At 41.5% G+C, this 21730-nt stretch overlaps 1 protein-coding gene across 1 annotated transcript in view; it reads right to left on the bottom strand.

The window, feature by feature from the left end:
* The window catches only part of MTUS2 (microtubule associated scaffold protein 2), a 319840-nt gene that overhangs the window by 186849 nt on the left and 111261 nt on the right, over positions 1 to 21730 (bottom strand). Inside the window, exons 3-4 of the mRNA XM_056328035.1 lie at positions 15298 to 17892; positions 9228 to 9468 (exon numbers count right to left, since the gene is read on the bottom strand). Of these exons, the coding sequence (XP_056184010.1) occupies positions 9228 to 9468; positions 15298 to 17589 (2533 nt within the window). The 5' untranslated portion in view covers positions 17590 to 17892. The remainder of the gene's footprint in view (positions 1 to 9227; positions 9469 to 15297; positions 17893 to 21730) is intronic.

Raw genomic sequence — 21730 nt, 5'->3', positions numbered from 1 at the left:
CTGGCACCAACAGAGACAATTTTGGACTCTGATCCTGAATCTGGCTTAGTTTGGATGATGTGGAGATAAGCTCAGAGGTAGCTGTGGGCTCCAGGTGCAGGTGAAGAGCAGTGAAGGCACATAAGCACAGAGAACAGTTAAGCAGCGATGTTTACCATCAGTTTACTGCTAGGCTTGAGCATCATTGCTTTGACAGTTGTCTATTACAGCTGGCTTACTGTTATCTGCAAAGCACCATCAAACCAGACTTCTTCTGTCCCCACTGCTGAGGACATCCACACCACATCTAAATGACTCTACAACAAGGCACTGCAGAACCTGATCTTGATGTTTCCCTCAGTGCCACCAGCACAGCTTGCAATTAGTGTGAATCACGTTAAGTGATTTTCATGTAGGAACAAGAAAAAGTGTTCAGTGAAAGGCTTTAAGAGTCCCAAATGATAGGAATGACATGCTAATCATCTTTCAGACAGAATCTCTCTGAGAGGACTAATACCTTCCTGTGTTAACAACTGCTGCACAGAGGGACACAAATGGCTTATGCCAGTGTAAGGCTGCACTTTTACCATGGAAGGATGATGCTGTGCTCTCTTCCTTCCACACTCGTCATGCTTCCACCAACAGTGATACAAACACTTCAGTGGTATTTCAGATGGGCCACACCACCTTGGTTACCCAGCTGACTGCACAGTCATACGCTTGCTAGTGGCTGGGCATGGCCAAATATCAGCTTCGCCAGCTACCTAGAGGACCACACAAGGGCAACTGCATGTGATAGAAGGCAAACAACTCCTTCACAGAGTGCAAAATATTCCCTTTGTTGCATCAGTGACAAGACCAAGCCCAGGTAGTCCAGATTTAAAGCAAGGCAAGTACCTGTGGCAAGCGGCTGCAGAAGCAAGGAACCTGCCCAGGTCAGCAGCAGCAGGGAGAACGTATGGAATTGTCTCTTGTGGGTTTTACAGGTTTCCAAAAAATGCACAAACAGGCCTGCACTACATAAGCTGAGAGCTGAGATTCCTTTTTCCTAAGAATCTCTGAAAATTGAGGTGGAGGGAGAAATCTTTCCATTTTACAGCAAAAATATAGAAAATTTTACAGCAAAATTGTTTAAGTTGGATATTAGGAAAAAGTTCTTCACTAAAAGGTTTCAAACATTGGAACAGGCTGCCCAGGGAGACAGAGGAATCACCATCCCTGGAAGGGTTTAAAAAACATGTGGGTGCAGTGCTTAAGGACATGGTTTAGTGATGGACTTGGCAGTCCTTGGTTAACAGTTGGACTTGATCTCAAAGGTCTTTTCCAACCTAAATGTTTCTATGAAAAACCTATCAATCACAAATTTCCTGCTGCAGAATAGGGGAAATTCCCCTGGGGCGGGAGGGAAAAGTGGTTAGAAATTCTTTTATATAAAAAGCATTTGAAATGCACTTGCCCTAGGAAGGTGAGGTTCACCTGGGACTTCCACATCCCAACTCAGCCACAGGGATACCCACACCAAGTCCCTCAGCTGTGTGTTCTCTGCACTGCTGTGCAACCAGGTGCCTGCAGCCCACGGCACATCAAGAACAACAGGTGTCACTGAGTAAGAATTTCCTTAAAACCAGAAGGGTTTTGGTGACAGATTGCCTAGCCATCTCTACCTTTTCTTCAAACTCATTCCTACAGACCTGGGCAGAGGATTCAGTGTTTTTTCTCACACTTCCATGTGTGTTTCAGTTTATGACTTCAGTTCAAATTCCCCCTAAAATAACAGTATTTTGTGTCTTGAACTCATCATTATCCTTAAATTATTTTAAACTTCTTTTTAATGCAGCTCTTCTTTACCACAAGGACCCCGGGGCAAGACATTATCTTCATTAGGGATGCCTTCAAATCCTTAAAGCCAAGTCATTTTGTGTCGTCTTTTTCGTTAAAGTGAGACATCAGCCTATTGTATCTATTTTCTGTTCTAAATATCATCAAGTTTTACGATGGATGGTCTTCCTTTATTTCTGTTTCTTAGAAGTATAGAAGCACTCCTGCAAACAAGGTCTGGGAGTTCAAAACAAAAATTATTTTAATGAGAAGCTTTCACTTTAATAAAAATCTGCCAAAATAAGCTTAAAAAACTGGCAAAAAAAAAATCTTTCCAGCTGTCTCACTGCCTGAAGCTAATTATAGAATTAAGTATTGTCTGTACTGCACACAAGCGATTTTCTATGATGCTTCAAGCTGTTCCCATCTAGAAACATGAAAATATTTTGAGGTAGCAACTGATTGACACAAACCAGATGTGCCTGGGAGCCTTCAGAAAAGTCTGAACTAGATGTCTTAGACAAGCCTGCTGCACATGAATTGCATCTCCATGCACATGTATAAGCAACTTTCATGTGACTTCTCTGTGAAATCTGAAATAGGTTTTAGCTGAAATGAATGAAAAATCAAAGAAAGGAACTACACAGATATGTTCTTATGAAAAAAAGTAGCAGTTCAGAAGAGGACTTCAACTCCTCTAGTGATCCAGGGATCCTTGGCAAGCCTCTGTTTTCCTGTGGTGGAGTTTTTTGTAGGGTTTGTTGTGGGGTTTTTTGACAAGCATTTCCATTAAAACTTTAATCATTAGGTGTTATTTTCTCTCAGAAAGCTTACTTTCTTTTATAGGATGCTCTGAACATCATTGTTCTCATTTCATCTGGGGCATGGTTGTTACCTGCAAGATCACTGAATTAGTCAAGAGATAATACAAGCAGAGTTACCCACCTCAGAGATAAACCAGTCAGCGATATCTTTGCAGATTAAAACCAAACTGTGGAAGTAAGAAACCCGTTCTGTTGCCACTTCCCTGTTATAGACACAATGACTTATCTCTGAATGAGAAGCGAGGAAAGGGGTTTTAAAACAGAGGCTTTAAAGATGTACAACTAAACAGCAGTGAGCACGTTGTGCTGAGCTCCCCTGATGGTCTCTCATCCAAATACTGTCAAATCTGGGACAGTTAATTTCCAAAGACAAAACAGTTGTCACTGCTGAACATCAATTAATTTCTGACTGGCCAGTCCACCATCATATGGTAGGAAATATTCATGTCCTCCTGATTCAGATTTAGAAGTCCCCAAAAGCAGCTCTGTGCCTTTCCAGCTTCCAGGCAACCCAAGGCTGGTTAGCACTTTTTCACCACCCCAAGAATTTGTCAACTCGCACTTCATTCAAACCACAAATGTCCATCTTTGCCTTGTAGCTGATGTGCAAAGCAGCAGCATCTCACAGAAACTTCCAGCACAGGAATTGTCAGTGCCTTAGCTACACTCACTGCATTTTCCACGGAAAGCCCAAAGCAGCAAGAAGACTTCTCTTTGCACTGGAGCCACAACACACCCGCTGCTCATCAGCTCCTCAGAAGCACTGCAGGTACGCAGCCAGCAATAATACTTGGCTCTTGCCAGGGTGCAGGTAGGGTATGAAGCATTTGCCTGCTGCTGCACCCAAATTGTTACTGATACCATTCTTATGACTGACAATTTGGTACAACAGTCATATAGACAACCCTTCTCATACATTTTGGTTCTTTGAAAATACATTAATTGTTGGGAGCAGAGAGGTGGCATATGGCTAAGACTCAAGTATGGTGGCAATTTCCTTAGCAAAACTTGATGAAGTGTGTGTCTCCTTTTGAAGCACTCTTCTTTATGAAATACAGCCAAATTGCTCTCCCAAAGAAAGCAGACAATGGCAACTGAAAACCTTCAGATTAGTGGAGGATATTCCTCCGAATAATATTTTCCTCTCCAAATTCTCCCCTTGTCACCTCCTTCCTTAAACAGTTAAGAAGTTTGCCAGCTCAAATCCAAGTACCTCAAACTGCAAACCTATAAAAGAAGCACACAGCCAGAGTAGCAGTAATGCAACGTAACATCAAAACCCATTTTCTGTCACCAAATCTAATTTACTCATTCAAGTATTAGGTATTCCTGAGAATAAACATGAAAGCAAAGCTTTCCTACCATGAGAAATGTGTAGACATATTGTAGCATTCATGATGGAATACACTGCACATATGCAAAGACACAAATAAATTCATAAATCTATGTGTGTTTGATTAAACAGAAACAATGCTGTCCTGATTCATACATAAGTTGTATCTTTAACAAGAGCTGACTTGCTTAGAAATGAGAGGAACCACTAGACCCTCACAACTGACAAATTTGATACACAGAGAAGTCATAAGGAAACAACATCTCATTAACTTGCTCTTTGAGAAAAAAATACCATAAATACTACTGGAAAATGTAGTATTAAGTGAAGTTTTAATGATGAGATCTCTGTTATAATTTTCAAAATCAGACATTAATCCCTTCAAACTAATCAGCTAATTAATGCAAATCCTAACATGTTTGCTCCAAGGAGTCTTTATAATCAAGGAAATATCCTTCAATGCTTGTTTTGAATTACAAGTTTCTCACAGAAAGAGCAGAGTCAATTTACATGAAATAAACAAACGTTAAGCTTTCAGAGACACTACTGCACATTTAAATACATCACAATTCAATGACTTCCTATCTTACCTAGAGTGCAGAACGCTTTTTCGTACAGTCCAGTTGCTTGCCTGAATTATCTGAGGCAAAGCATCACCTAAGGAGCAGCACTGCTTAATAAGGAACTTGCAGCCAATGCCAACACGCGTGCCATGTCCTACAGACAAAGAAGGATCACTGCTCCAGTCACATTACAGGCATCACACTTGGAGATCACACTTATGGAATCATTCATTATTATTTTACTTTCTACTTGGCGTGTCTTAAAACTAACAAAACCCTTAATGTACTTGCAGTCTACCACAGCAGTTTGGGGATTTAATTATCAATTACTTTAGAGTCAGTTTTATGAATATTAGTATTATACACGGGCCAAACCACTCAGCTTATCAGTGCTGCTTAAACAGACTGCTACATTATGAATGGCGTGGCAAAGGGGAATAAAATCCTCATTATGAGGCACTGCTGTTGTCCTCGATACTGTGCTATGGCGATTTCAGTTTAAAAGCCTCTGTGGGGCTCCGTGTATCTCACACTTTGTCAAGAGATGGCAGATCCTTCTGCTTCCATTACCCCAGGGCAGGACTGAAATCACTGGGCTCAGAAACTGGATTAAAAGCTCAGGAGTGAGGTGCAAGAGATGCTGATTAGCAGTTTTGAAGGCAGGATTGGCATCCTTGAGAGAAAAATACCTCGTAGTCCCCAGCTGCTTTTGCTAAATCAGCCAAGCCCTCACACCCCACAACACCCATGAGCAAGGCTGGCTCGACTTCCAGTATGCTGACCATATGTGCATGCATTTCACTTGCTTACATTTATAAATATGACTCTATCGAAGCTTCATTTAATCCTGTTTCTCAAATATTGCATCAAAATCAATAATGCGGATTAAAGTTTAATACCACAACTAACTGCCAAATTAAGGGAAAGAGGTTTAAAATGGTGTTGTGTACCTTAAAACAATTGGCTAGATGGTGCCTGGCCCTACCCTGAGCCCCTCCAGTCAGCCCCACACCAGCTCTGGCATGCCAGACAGCTCCCATCCAGCCACTCCATGGCAACGAGGGACCCTTCTCTGGTCTGTGATTGTGCAATGGCATTGACACAGCCACAAGAACCAGTTCTCTGCTGCTCTTCCACTCCTATGCCAGTCTTGTCCTATTTGCTGTCACTTCAGCCTCTTTTCATGAGCAATTTACTCCTCTCAAAAGGCATTATTAAGAGACAAAAAGACTGACATGCTGACCTATGAAGTTATACATTGCTGTAAGAAAGATTAAGTAATTTGAGGTACAAAAGGAAAAATGCTTTGGACAAGGAAAAGGTGGTAATATCAAATTTTTGTAACAACTTATCAATGACCTGGATGTAGGAACTGAGTGTATCCTCAGCAAGTTTGCTGATGATACAGAACAAGGAGGAATGGTTGATGTACCATAAGGCTGTGCTGCCATTCAGCAAGACCTGGACAGTTGGGCAGAAAGGAACAAAATGAAGTTCCACAAAGACAAGTGTAAGGTCCTGCACCTGGGGAGGAACAACCCCACGCAGCAGCACAGGTGAGGGGTTGGCCTGCTGGAAGGCAGCTCTGCAGAGAAGGACCTGGCAGTTCTGGTGGACAAGAAGTTGCCCATGAGCCAGCAGCGTGCCCATGTGGCCAAGGCAGCCAGTGGGACCCTGGGGTGCATCAGGAGGAGCGTGGCCAGCAGGTGGAGGGAGGTTCTCCTGCTCCTCTGGTCTGCCCTGGTGAGGCCACATCCGGAGTGCTGTGTCCAGTGCTGGGCTCCCCAGTTCAAGAGAGTTGGGGAACTATGGCAGGAGGGATGCAAAGATGAAGGGACTGGAGCATATTCCTGATCAGGAAAGGCTGAGAGAGCTGGGCCTGTGTAGCCTGGAGAAGACCAAGAGGGGATCTCATCAATGTCTACAAATACCTTGAGGACGAGTGTCAGGAGGATGGGGCCAGGCTCTTTTCAGTGGTGCCCAGTGACAGCACAAGGGGCAACGGGCACAAACTGCAACACGGGAAGTTCCATCTGAATATGAGGAAGAACTTTGCTTTGAGGGTGACAGAGACTGGAGCAGGCTGCCCAGAGAGGCTGTGGAGTCTCCTTCTCTGGAGACGTTCAAAACCTGCCTGGATGTGACTCTGTGCAAGCTGCTCCAGGAGAACCTGCTTTAGCAGGGGGTTGGACTAGATAATCTCCAGAGGTCCCTTCCAAGCCTGACCCTTCTGTGATAAGCTAATCTTGAATGGATAATTGGGAAATAAAATGCCAAAAATAAAAGAATGTAAAGTAATTAATATATATAATATAGGATATCAGAAACTGATGCAAGATAATAAGGGGAGGCATTGAATCAACAGAGAGAAGTAAGGAATATTTTGTGACAGAATAAGATGTTGCAGAAAAATTAAACACGTTCTTCATCTCACAAGGAAAATGGAAGGTGAGATGCCAGAAGTGAAAATAATGTGTCCTGGGGTGGACAGTGAAAAACTGGAGACATTAGCAACCTCTCCAGAACAAGTCTTGGGTAATTTAAAATCAATAAAACCCGTCAGAGCCCAAAGACCAGATGAGACACACTTGAGGATCCTGAAAGAGATGGCAGACAGATTATTGGACTACCATGAGTTATCTTTAATAGCATCTTTGAAACAGTGAGGTATCAATAGACCAGAGAGAAACAAAAGAAATAACAGTTGTAGGAAGGAAATAATGGAGAGCTATGAATTAAATTTGACCTCCAAAGCAGACAAGGTCCAAAAAATATTCAGTGATAAGATCAAAAAAACCCAGCTTTTGAGAAATAGGAAAACTTTAGGAAATAAACTTTAGTGGAATAGGAATCGCACTAACAGCTAGTGCAATTTCCTCATGTAGATTTCTCATGCACTGGCATTTTTAAAGGCAGTATTACAGACAACAAATAGGCCTGATCAGCTGATAATGTTTAGATTTTAGAATGCCACATAATATAGGAAGACAGTAAATTAATACATATAAGACAAGTTCCTATATGGATTAAAAATGGCTAAGGAAAAGCCATGTCTGCAGTCATCAATGATGCAGGATAATATGGATGATGGATGGATGAATAAAAATCAAGGCAACATTTGTTTCTGAGGACCAGAAAAGACAGTGGATTTGTTAGTAAGCCCTGTTCAGATATTCCTTTCATATCTATCTCTCAAACTGGTTCCTGTTACAGAAGGTCTTACCCTACTTAGAACCTGAACTTGCAGCCTCTTGCAGTTTCATTTAAATGGAAAATATGATCCAATTGCTCTCTGCACCTGTACTCCCACATTTAGTGCTGACTGAACTCAACTTACAGGGCTGAATTGGTATTTACTACCCAGTGTGCAATCTTGGAATGTCTCAGAAGTCACACACAGCATGGTCAGCTTCTGCTAATGGCATCAACATAAATAAACTCCAGATGCAGGGTCAGATAGTAAAGGATAGTGGCAAGATGCACTGTATTACAGAGAACCTTGATTTTCTGATAAACCCCAAATCCTGGCCACCTGTACTACTGACTGATACTGTCTTCTCAGGGTATGTCAAGACAGTCTGGCCCATTTCCATTCTAATTTTCTTTACATTTCTTCTGCAGCTTAGTATGGTGAAACAGACACTGGGGAGAAAGAGTAATAGTTTTTAAATACCTGCAAAGAGGACAACACCCCACATCCACTCCAGACAGAAAAGGAAGTAAATTGCAACAAAGGGGATTAGGCAAAAGACTAGGGAAAACTTTTAACTTGCAAGTAGGTAATGCATTGGAGCAGCCTGCTTTCAGAGGCTGCAGGATTTCATATTGAAGGTTTTTATAAATAGCTTTTCATGAACAGGTTAAATAAACATCTATTAGAAGGAATCCCATCCTGGGGCAAGAGGAGGGACCACACGCCAAGTCATGCCTTAACTTTATCCCTTCTGACTATTTTTCAAAAACTCTGAAGACTTGTACACTACTAAACAGCTGCTATGTTTCACTCTGGCAATGACTGATTTTCAATTATCTCTGAACTTGCTGCTGTTTAAATGTACGTTGTTAAAACCTTCAAGCTTTTCCAGGCTACCAAATAGTGTCCTGTAGAAGTAATTATTATCTCTGCCTTGTGGCATTGCACACTTTTCCTTCTGACTCTTCTCTTGCTTTTCCCTCCCCTGTAATTCTGCCCAGGGTCACACTGAGCTGGGCAGTAACCGGGAAGAAAAAGGTACTACCAATGTTGTATCCAAAAAGGAGTATACCACGGCTTCAGAGAATCACGATCTCTGCTGGCACATCTGAATGCTGCCCAGGCTTTCAGAGCACAACATGGTAGGGAACGTCATATTCAGATTGAACAACAGAGTCTTCATGTTGGGAAGAAAATGTCCCATTATCCTCCGCAGGACAAAAGCAAAGATTTTTTAGGCATTTACAAGGAGGAGGAAGATAAAAAGGAGCACAATGAGAATTATTACTGAAATTGATTCTCCTTCTTTGGCAACGACCTCTTAAACAACCTTTGTGCAAGCCCCAGATTCCTTAGACAGCCTTGCTGCAGGGTAAAAAGACACTCCTCAAAGAGTGCTGTTGGAGCTTTGTAGTATTGGGTCAAGATGTTGTTCATTTTATGATATTTCTGGCTGAAAAATACAGAATCTTATTAGTGACTACAGTTAAAGGAAAGGAAAAGAAGTTCATACTTACCTGAAGCATCTGGATGATAGAGGCTGGGAGCACTGGTTATTTCTCCTTGCTGATGGAGACAGCTACCTGAGGATCTTTGACTTGCAATTAGAATCCTGCTCTTTGCAGATGGTAACCTGGACACTGCACCCAGTCCTAACTGTGGCTTGAGTATCATGGCAGATCGATAAAAACTTGGTGGGACCTCGTAATGAGTATATGGTGGAGGGCAAAATTCATCTTTTGCAGGCCTTTCCCCAACCTACAGAAAATCATAACAAACACAAATCAATGCAACAGAGCAATAAATCCAGAAAATACGAAGCTTAAATTGATTAGAAAGACTAATTTTCCCTCCTTGTGAATCTGGATTTCAGAGCACTGCAGACTGATGATCATTTTCAAAAAACGATGGTCTTACTATATGAATTGCTTTCCAAAAATACAACATTACAGTCTCAATACACAACAAAACCCAAATAAAGAATTGCTGTCCTCCCCAAAAGAAAACAGACAAACGGAAGATCTTCAGTTAATGAAAATGACGTTACTGTTAAATCCTGAAAGGCGATATTATTTACAGAAGTAGATACACCAGCATAGTGTGTAAGTGGGATTTTTATTAGACATTATTTAAAATATACTTACTAAAATACAGTTTGGGGGAAGTCACCTAAAAATACAGCTGAAGGTATTTAAAGTTCATTTTATCAGAGAAATCACATTGTCAAATCATTTGTGTGAGAAAAAAAAAGCCCCCCACATGTTCTTACTGCAAAATGTTCACTGTAATTTGTGCCCCTGCACATTTCTGTTCATTACATTTTCAGGGGGCTGTTGAATATTCCAAATCAGAGCTACAAAACCCAGCTGCCCATCTGAATTGGAGAAAAGAAGAAAATCTGCAGATGTGAAACATTTACTCTTTATCACAAATAGAGGCTGTTTTGCTAAAATCAGTAACAAATCTCTCAGTATCTTAATGGGCGCATACTGTGAGGGCAGCACAGTATGTCTCAAGCTGGAAGTATTTCCAGCAAACTGGCTGTTAAGAGGAAACTTGCAGTCAGGGAGTGACCCGGTTCCCTGATTCAGCGCTTGCATCTTTCTACATTCAAGGTGGGCTCTGACTCCCATCTTGGTGTGCTGCTTCATGACTCAGGACAAGGGCGCAAAGCAATGTCAGTAGTTTTCATTTCTCTATTTGCAAAGAACTGTTCTAGGTGGAGTCCAACTACTTTATAAATTTCTTATAGAATGCAAAATCATCATAATGTAGAAAGGACCCATGAATATTTTTTCAGTGCATACCATTTAGGACACAAGAGGGGAAAAAAAAAAGAAAAAGACGGCTTAAGAAATAGGAAATCTGAACTAAATTTGTTTAAAAATTAATCAAAAAGTGCCATAGGCTACCTAGGAAGAAATGTAACTGCCAATTAATTAACTCTACTGTAAGTTATGATGCATATAATATGCCAAATCAATTTCTATTTAGCAATTATAAGCATTTAGAATATGCACTTCAACATTGGCTATAAAAGCTTTGATCCTAGCTGCTTCGAGAGCTTTAATCCTAATGTCGCAAATCTTTAATATGCTAAAAGAGACAAGATTGGCCTTAACTATTAAATATAACGTCTTTGAGGCCTCTGCACAGGAACTAGGAGGGCAGATGCAACAAACAGGGATCTTTACATTTTTGCTCTGTATTTTTTCCTTTGTTTGCAGTCCTATTTCCTGCCATTAGATCTTCCCACTTCCTTTTTTATTATAGTCCTATGACCTATTTCTACAAGTTAGGATGCAGTTTTTTACTGTATAGATGATTCTCTAGGCTTGAACTGCAGGAGATGCTCAGCTTCTTATTTTCAGCTTCTGGATACGAGATCGTTCTCCTGGATAAGACTCACTTATCTTTTCTCTCCCTGATGATTTTTTTTCAATCAGAATTCCACTATACCCTTCTGATCATCTCATATTTAACTTCAGGTGAACATACCAATGCCAAGTACTTCAGTATAAGGAATAGAGAAAGCATTTAAATAAAGAAGCCATGCATTTTTTATAAACTGGGTCATCTTAGCCAAACCTTCAGTCACCTAATATTTTTTCATTATTGACAGTACGCTAGGAGTAACACAGAAGGGCCATAAACATGCACACTGAAATAATCAATCAATCATAAGCATAAAACCTCTTCTCAAGCTGAGAGAAGCAAGAAGGATTTAGAATAGAATCATTTAGGCTGAAAAAGACCCTTAGGATCATTGATTCCAACTGTAATTTACACAAATATCTTTGAAGAAACAGATGCTTTTTTTTGAAGAGCCCAGTTTTGGGGGACATAAACTTACTATGAAGACACATTAATTTTTCTTTTGTATTTAATGGTGAATTCATGAAGTGTAAAATTCAACTGGTCTCAAGAGAATTGTATGCAACTACTGATTATAAGGCCATTTTAGAAATATATGGATTAATGTGAAACCTGTTAGCATTCTGTAGATTTTTGTACAAGGGACTTTTAAAGAAAAGATCTGTTGCAGCCTGTCAACTAAAAAGAAGCTCAGCTTAGAGTTTTACTGTGTAGCTGTCTGCTCATTCCCCACCCATCCCATTTAATGATTTGTTAGGAAGAGATGGAAAGTCTGCAACAAATACTTGGAGGATACAGAAATTTCCAGGCTGGGTAATCCTGAGCAGAGCTGGCAGCATGGCCAGCAGGTAAAGATGTCCAACACTTTCCTTCAGGTGTTTGTACCATTGTCAAACATTAACACCTCAAGCAAGAATTCTCTTGTCAAGTGTCTGCTTCAGGCAACTATTTGGGAAAAGAGTTGGTGACATTGGTTCAAGCAGTTCAGACAATGAGATTAGGGCGGGAAAATCGCTGGTTTGACTATGTATAAAACAACTCCCCCTAACCCTTTTTCCCCTACAAGTCTTTCATTTCAACAGGCTTTGGTCCATGCTTTCTAGAGCAGAAAGATGTCTATGCTGGGGAACAGACCCAAGGTGGTGGCTGAACAGGACAGGTGCAGCCTTGGGGATGCAGGCAGGAGAATGGTGATCAGCAGACCTCCTTACAGACTCCCACCAGAACCAGGGCTCTTGGCAGCAGCCATAAGTAGTGAATAAAATGAGTCAGTGGTCACTCTCTGACAAGGCACAGACCATATCCATACGGGTAAACTCTCACCTTACAGACCAGGCTGGTCATAACCATGCTGGTCCTTGGGAACAGCCTCTGGGTAAGCACACGCTAGCCGAGATGAACACTGAGCTGGGGAGTGTGCTCCCAGTCCAGCAGTACAGGCAACCTTGTGCAAGCCTTGGAGGCCGTGCCCTCCCGCTCTTCCGTTCACTAGCACAGCTACAGCCTTGGGGTCACACAGTCTGCTCTGTTGTTACTTTCCACAGACTTAACTGGGAAAACAAAGTGGCCAGAAATTCCCACTGGTGCTGACTAGAAGAGGCTGAGGTCCAGGCTGAGATGGGAAGCCCACAATGCGATGAAGCATGTGGATATCAGCTATCTTCCCTGGACAACGACTGGGGGGTTTTAAGCACTTCACTTTGAGTGGTTTTCTACCTTCTTTTTTTTTTTTTGGTTTAAGACAGACATGAAAGATCTACCACCACACCATGCCAAGGTTCCAAATAAAAGCATCCAAGGAGCTGTCAATGCCACAGGCAAGGCTGCCCGTTTAACTCCATTCCGTTACGTATCCAGTCTCTAAGCACTGCTGGACTGCCCTCATGCCTGAGATAGGATATTTGTCTGAGCTGCTCTACATGGGCACAGGCAGCTCAGGGAACCCTGCAGTCTCCCCACTTCATGGAGGTAGCCCTCAAGGCGTCCTCATAGAGTTCTCCAGGACTTGCCTTGGAGTCTCCTGTCCAAAACAGCACCTTCCTATTTTTTCTAGCTCATGGCACCCAGAGGTGTATCTAATTGTTCCTACCATTTAGCTAGCTGAAGGGGGCTTAGAGATTACAGGTCTGACTGATAGCAGCTATTAACACTCCCTATTACAGCTATGCAAAGAGCTATAGAATACTAACCAAAGCTCTCCAAAGCCCAACTGGATGTGTGAAATAGGGCCATCAGATTTTTTTCTCTCACAAAGACAGTAGCCATCCTGCCCCAGCATCTCTTTGTCTCCAAAACCTCTGAGCCTTCAACTCTGTTCCTTCACCAGGGTGATTTTGATCTATCTCAATTCATCCTAATTGGTTTCTTTCTGATTACACATCAGCCATCTGCCATGAACCTGTACTGCGCACAGTTGCTCTTCTAAGCATCTGTCCACTTCCATGGATCAAAATCATTTTCCTTTCTCTTGATCCATACTGGAGACAAATCAGTCCCCTTTGCATCTTCTAGGGTGGCAGCACAAGAGAACAAATAACACAAACTGCAGTTTGATTGACTTTTCCTTCCCAGCCTTTCCTCCAGGCAATCCAGCTTCTTTGAAGAAGCAGCTTGCTTGGGTTCAAACCTTCCCACTTTGAAATACCCTTCTAATCCTAGTCTAGAGCAGATCATGCTGCAGACTTGCCACAACTTGAGTCCTTCTCATGTTAAGAACAGTCCTCAGTGGTGCACAGAAATTGTCCCTTTGCTCCCAGACGTGTCTGCTGATGCTGCCTGATTATCTGAACCCCAACTGTCCGTGCCATAGATACCTATAGTCTTCAGAGGATCATGTCACCCTATAAACAGCCAAACAGCTGCACAATCTGGGTTATTGTGGCTTTGATTTCCATTGCTATATATTAAATGGTAATAACACAGCAATTTTCCCTAAACTTACCAGGCAATTGTGAAGATACACTAATGATGGCTAGCACAGATAAGCTCACAATGACTTTAATAATTCCTCCTCTGGATGCAAAATATAAAGGACAGAGTTGGAAACCGAAGGGAAGGCCAGTGAGCACTGTCCTTTCTGTTTTGGGATGAGATGGTGCTCTATGAAAAACTATAATCCATGATCACTTCAGTAGGTTGCCTGTTAATACAGCATTAGGGCTAACCAACACTCACACACAATATCTTTAATATGGTTATTTGCCAGCTTTTGATTGTCAACACTGTCACCAAATTTGTTATTTCAATGTTGTTCTTTGGATAAACACCGTATGTAGAATGAGGCAGGCATTAATACAGCCTCAGTAACACCATGAGACACACAGCAAAAACCCAGTAATTTTTCTTTCTTAAAGACTGGTTCAAATTAAAACCACTTGTCTTATCATCAGTATTTATATCAGAAGCTTGATTGTTGAGCTACCACAGGTCCCCAGCAGCACAGGGCAAAGGCACATCACAGACCCAAATGTAGCTCCCTCTTTCCTGTCCTTTCTCCACCTTCCAAGCAAGGTCAGCCTTCCTCCATAGCGCTCACCTCCCAGCATGGATTTCAGGCAACCAGGACTCCTGCCTGACTTATCAAAACAGAAACACAATGAGATATCAGTAGCTATAACAGACCAGAAGGACTTCCATCACCTTTTAGCTGCTTGGGAAGGTTTTCTGGGGAAAGATTTCTTATCTGAGGTGCAAGTAAATATAACATACAACATTAAAATGAGTTAAAAGAAACCAGCTCTGATAGCCCCTGGGCTTCAGTACAGCTAAACAGAAGGGAATTAGTTTAGACCTCTAGTGCTCTGTCTGCAAAAAACTGCCAACTTTCCCATTATGGAGGAAAAGTCTCTGTGGGCAGATTACATTTATTTCCCAAAGCTGTTCTTTGGGGGCAAAAAAGACATTCCACTTACGAATAAATTCAAACAGTATTTTTTTTTTCCTTTCTAAGCACCCATATTTATATTACTAGCAGGGGACTGGTTTCCTGGAAAACACTGAAGGAACACAGTGACAACTTCCAGTCACAGATCAGACATCGCAACAGCGTCAGTGCCAGAAACAGGTAAGTTTATTCAGTTCTAATGATCAGACATTACCTTGATTTAAGACTTATTTCTTATTTGAGGTTTGAGAACTAACTTCTGGCAGCAACAAGTAAGAAAATGATCACCACCTGGCATACAAAAGAGATTGTCAAAGCTGCCTCCTTACCTCCTGCAGAAACTTCTCGCTCATTGAACCGAAGTGATGGCCCGGGGGCCTAATTCCTGACACCACCAGTCCAGAACTGAAGAGTCTTGGCTTCTGGAGGTCAGGTTTAAATTTTTCGTATAGGATGCTGGTGGGCTTCGACTCCCCGCCATTGGATGCCTTCTGCTCCGTAGAGATGGGCATGCCACACGTGGGGCTACCAAAGGGCATCCCTGCTGGCGCAAACAAAGGGTCAAGCTGCTCTATCGAACGAGGATTTCTCCTAATGTATGTGATGATTTTAGGTCTCACAGGTTTGGGCCTGGGTATGGCAGGTTTCACCTCCACACTTTCTTCCAGCTTTTCACTGCAGTCACTGTCCACATCTGCCTTCTCTGCAAGGGAGCCCTTGGAGTGGACCAGGATAGGTTTTGGGATGGCACTGCTGCAAGCAGTCTTGATAGGCACTTTAGAGGATATGTTTAACAACTGCGTACTGTCAATGGGAGGTAGGACTGAGGAGGGTGACAGTTTGTCAACATGAAGTGCATAAAGGTCCTTCAAATTACTGTTTGATAGCGTGGGCTGACTATTAACTTCCCGTGTTGCCACTGGGCGCACAGGAGTTTGGACACATAAAAAGGCATCAGCCTTTGCTGAAATGTTACAGCTCTCCAGTGCTTCCTCTGGAGGATGTTTCTGTGCGTTAGCTGTCTTTTTACTTGGAACTGAAAAGCTCGAGGCTCCTGCATCACTGTCGTGGTTGTCGGGTTGTTGGTTTGACACTGTTTCTGCACTGCATGCTCCGTGTTGATCTGAGACATCAGAAACAGATACAGCAAGATCCTCAGTGCTTCCTTTGACTAATGTCAGTTTATCCTCATTAACTTTCAAGGGTTTGCTGTCAGGTAGATTAATATTCTGTATAAGAGATATCTGTTCACCAACTGTTTCTGTACAACCTGCATCAACTTCATGTAAATTTTTGTTTTTTCTAGGTGTCACTTTGCCACTGGATTTACTACTGCAGGAGAGTGGGAATGATGTTTCCACTTCTTTGTCAGTAAAATATTCCTCACCAACCTGGTCAGTTGCATTGTTGTCACTGTCATTGTTTCCTCTCCCTTCCTCACCAATGGTGACATTATCACTCAGCAATTTTTCATCAGGATAGGTTACCACCTGGCTTGACAATGGATCCTCTGCTTTATTACAGGTGTCTTGAAAATGGGATGCTTGAAATTTTGATGCAAAAGACCCAGAGCCTTTCTGTTCCTGCACTGCTGTATTTTCATCTTTTTGACATCCCAGGAACTCTTCCAGCATAATTCTCTCAATCTTTTGTTGACAAGTATTTTTAGATTGTAGAGACAGTGCAGTCTTAAGCTCCGGTTTTTTACTTTTATCACCCTGACCTAATTGTGCTTCTGATTTACTCGCAATCTCATTGGGCTTAACAGTTGAATGTTGAGAATGAGAAGTATGCAGTGTGCTTTCAACGTTAACATTTGGTACATCTTCTGGTTTACTTATTTTCTTATTCCCTGAGGTAGATGGTTTTGAATAAAGTACAGTATTTTCCTCTGAGGTATTGTCAAGTGGATGAAACACCATCCCAAGAAAATGATCTGTGGATGTTTTTTGTGATTTCTCCGTATTTCCTATCAAACGGTGCGACCTGTCAATGGAGTCCAATGATGCAGAAAGCAGACGTTTACATGACACACGGCCAATGCAGTCTTTTGCAAATGTTTCAGATTGAGGAGAGAATTTACTTGGTCTTCCCAAAGAAAGCCTTTTTATTCTCTCCACCTCCACAGTCCTGGACATTTTACCCTTACAAAAGTTCTGGGTTAAGTCAACATCACCTTTGGAAATAACCTCCAGGTTGGCATCGTTTGTGCTACTTTTTAAATTGGACAGACTTTGTCCACGGCTAATCCTGATATACCTTGATATATCCTTAGCTTCGCAGGTCCTAGAATCTTTCCCCATCTCCCTGCTTGTGGTGGAGGGCAGCTTACTTTCCTGTACACTGGTGTGACAGGTCCGAGAGTCTTTGAAGGTCAAGAGTTTATTCTGCTCTGTATTCAGATGAGCAACTTTCTCTGATCCTCCACAGTGTATATTCCCACTTTCATCTGTCAAACCACGTTTCTTAGCATCCCCTTCAGTGGTCCTAGTTTTTTTCACAATTTGGTTGGCATTGGTATCCCCCACACTCACTATGCTTTCATTATTATTTTTTATTTCGCTGCAGTTGTCCTGAAGCTGGGCATAACATGACTTGCTTGGGATTAACGGAGCACTCATTTTGAAGCTTCAGGTGACTGCCTTTTTGACAGTCCTAATTAACGAGAAAGCTTTTTTTTTCCTTGTCAGGTTAACTATTATGCATGCTTCAGCTATATATTTAAATTATAAAGTCATCAGTAGAAAATTCCTTGTCAGAAAGCTTGGAATCTCTTGTCAGAGTCACATTTTTGTGCTGCTCAGTTGTCTTTTGTGCAGCCTCTTGACATAGGAAATCTTTGTGAGGTGCAGTAGAGAGGTTCAACAAAAGCAAGATAGATCTGTTAAGTTCCCTCTGAATAAAACCCAGTTAATCCAGCCAACCTACAAGAAAAAAAAAAAACAAAACAGAACACAGACATTACACCGATGTCAGGAATCATGATAACTAAACCAAAGCTAAAATCAACAGCACTCTCAGGTACATCCCCAGGATAGAGCATTTTCAAACACTTTAGATGCTGTTTCAATCACAGCTGTGCTCCCAGGACAGATTCTTCGCATAGCACAGATCTCTGACTTGAGAAATTACACAATTAAAACTGCCCTGGTTAGAAGAGTGGTTACTACTGTTTTTAAGCCACACAGATTTACAAATCGAAGTAAGTATAAATAGCTAGGAGAGGTTGGGTCCCAACATCGAGGGTCTAAGCACTTTCATATTGCTACAACAATGTCTTTATTACATCAAGAGTGGCTACTGATGCATTTAAAGCACCACTGTGTAGACAAGCTGTAAGTAATAAAATTCCAGCTCCATTAGAGGATGTGTATGGGTTTCTCTCCTTGCCTTGTATGAATTACTGCTGTACTTGTGCTGACACTCCATTCCTGTTGATACTTCTTAGCCAGATCTATAGATGCCAAGAAAGCAAAAACTATGGCTGTAAGCCTGCATATAAAAGCAGTGTTTTTCTGAGGCATCTGCACACGTGCATGTTCAAATATGGAGGATTATACACCAATCCCAATACAGTGCAACTCCTTTTGGCTTCTCCACCCTGGGGCTTTGGGAGCCCAGATTTTGTCCTCTATCACCTCCAACAAGATGAAGGGGAAATTTCTGTCTATACCATGCCTAAATTCAGTCTCTGAGACATTTTTTGTACCCTGTATGTTCATACCTTTCATCATAAAGAAATATGGGAACTAGAAATTGGAACATGCTCCAAAGTATCTAGAAGATAGAATTAAAACACCTGCAATGCTACAAGCTGTGCTGGGTTTCTAATCAGGGGCTCACAGGGGCAGTAGACAGAAGTGCTGATTAAGTGCGCGGCTCTGTCTACAGCATCTGGGTGCAAGTCTGGGCCTGTGTTTCTAACGCTTGCTATGAGCAGGTCCTCCCAGCCTTTGTATTCAGTCCTGACCACAACATCTGGCTCTAAGCTCAATCCAGTTTCTTTATACGGTGCACACACATGTTGGTTGAGCCTGGATTCAGGCTTCTGGCATAGTTTCAGCTCTTCAGCAAACAATAACTAATTAAATTAATTCATGAAACAGAACACAGTATTAAGAATTTTACTTCACCACCACAGAATTGTGTCATTATAGATCTCATTCACAAAGCATTGTAAAGCAAGACTTTCAAACTGCTTCTGTGATCTGTCCTTATTCCCAGAGAAAAAAGAATTGAATACTTATTAAATGAAATACATGTATTATGGAATTTTCGGTTCATTTCTTGTTCCTTTTTTTCTGAAAAAAATTATAATACCAGAGTTTACATACTCAACATGAAAACTGAACTCTAAATGCTCTTCACTGGGCAAACCATGCCTGTTGTTATCTGTTTGGTTAGCTAGAAAGGGGCACTGATGGGCTCCGGAGGGAGCTGAGTTCAGTCAACTTGTGTTTCTCCCTCAGTTGGCAAATGGCATCGCTCTGTGGTTTCAAAAGTGAGGGCCACAAAAACGATCAGAGGGCTGAAACACCTCTCCTGTGGAGGCAGGCTGAGAGAGTTGGGATTGTTCAGCCTGAAGAAAAAGGCTCTGGGGGACCCTATTGCAACCTTTCAATACTTAAAGGCCGCTTACAAGAAAGATGGACAAAGAGTTTTTACCAGGGTCTATAGTGATAGGACAAGGGGTAACAGTTTTAAAAGAAAAGCAGGTAGGTTTAGAACAGACATAAGGAATAAATTCTTTACTATGAAGGTGATGACTGAGACACTGGAACAGGTTGGCCAGAGCAGTTGTGGATGTCCCTCTCTAGAAGTGCTCAAGGCCACATTGGATGAGGCTCTGAGCAACCTGATCTAGTGCATGATGTCCCTGCCCATGGCAGGGATGCTGAACTAGGTGACCTTTAAAGGCCCCTTCTAAAATAAACCCATTCTATGATTCTATAATTCTATTAATTGAATTGAACAGTGAGCAAAACTTTGGGGAATTGAGAAAAAGATGGAGGAAACTCATCTTTCTTGCACCATTTGTACTTTCTCACCAAAAGTGTCACCCGATGGCCCAAAACTTTAACAGACTGTGGTGAGTTGACTATGGCTGGCTACCAGATGCCTACCCAGCCATATTCTCATTCTCCCTTCTCAACAGGACAGGGGGAGAAAACAAGATGAAAAAGCTCATGGGTAGAGATAAAGACATGAAGATCATTTACCAAGTACCATCACAGGCAAACCAGACTTCCCTTGAGAAAAATTAATTTATTCCCAATTAAAATAAGAGTTGAATGGTGAGGAACAAAAAAGCTAAAATACCTTCCTGTGAGGAAATCACCTACTCCTTTTTCCCAGGCCTAGTTTCACTCTATTCACAGCTCCTCCACTCCACCAGTTGCTCCTTCCCTGCCTTTCCAGAGACACTGGACCTCCATGTGCTACAGCAGTATGTATAAATAAATTGGTAAATAATAACTACGAGGTATATTAAACCCTAAGTACCATATATGGCTGATGCATTCAAATGTACAAGTAGAGCAATACATTAATTTGCCATTTATTTTCTTCTCTAAATCTCTTACATGGGTTTAGAACAAAGATAACTAAGACATTTAAAACTATAAACATAATGCTAAGAGGTTGTTGGTTCCTCTTGTTTACACTGTCCCCAATATGATTAGTAGCAATGCAAATGAAGATTGTTTTGGAAAAAATATATTGTGGAAATACCCGTATTAATTGAAAGCATCTTCACACACCTTGTGTGACACAAGCCATGCTAGTATGCTTCAGACACCAGACCAAATAATTTGGTTTAATATTGCTTGTACAAACTGATAGACATGAGGGTCAGAAAGATCTGTCCCCTCTCAAACACAGTGCACTACACAACCTCAGTACACCACCAGCCGAAATTAAGCTCTTAAAGCAGCCAATGCTGGCCAGAGACACACAGTTCAAACGTATGTGCAATTATGTTGCTTTTAAGAGAAGGGACAATAAAATACTGTCTAAGCAGAGATTAATCTCAGACAGTGTTAGCATTGCTCCTGTGCTTCCTCCAGAGTCAGTGAGAAGGGACAGGCACTTTGGAAAGGTGGTTCATCTCGTGCTAACACCTTTCAGAATGGACCCTATGCACCCAGCCTTCCAAGTTCATCTCTTCTGGTGACATCGAGCCTCAGATAAAGGATGTCACAGACCTGAAGAACCCATTACATCCTTATAATTACATCCATACAATTACCCAAAATATTTTCTTCTGCAAAATATTGCCTGTTTAATTTTGTAATCTGTTTTAAAGTTGCCATTACAATGAATACAGAATAATGATTCTATGTTTGAAAATAACACAAGACTTTGTTCTGCTATAGAACATACTGATAGCACAGGACTCCTGCTAAATTAATATAAAAATGTAATCAAGCATCTATTCCAATCAATACTTTATTAATCCACTTTTCCCTGTGAAGGAATACAAGCTTTTGGTTTTGGCTCAATTAAGATAATACATACTGTGATAGGCACATTTGGGAATAAGATGTATGCCTTTTTGTTACACCTGGGACCTTAGAAGATTTGATCATTCTCATATAAACATCTTCTATTTAAGAAGCTTTGGCTTGGATTTTCTGCAGGATAGTTGATTTTATGTTGTACTGTCTAAGGCTCAACTTCACTATGCTCTTTGGAGTCAGTGAGATGAAAAGACTCAGCTGTGCCTGGGTTCTGCTGGCTTCTCCTATGTTTTTTTTATTACTC

The sequence above is a fragment of the Falco biarmicus genome, chromosome 2, assembly GCF_023638135.1.
Source record: "Falco biarmicus isolate bFalBia1 chromosome 2, bFalBia1.pri, whole genome shotgun sequence".
Classification (NCBI taxonomy): domain Eukaryota; kingdom Metazoa; phylum Chordata; class Aves; order Falconiformes; family Falconidae; genus Falco; species Falco biarmicus.
The sequence above is the reverse complement of the archived record's forward strand: the minus strand, read 5'-3'. Positions and strand labels throughout refer to the sequence as shown.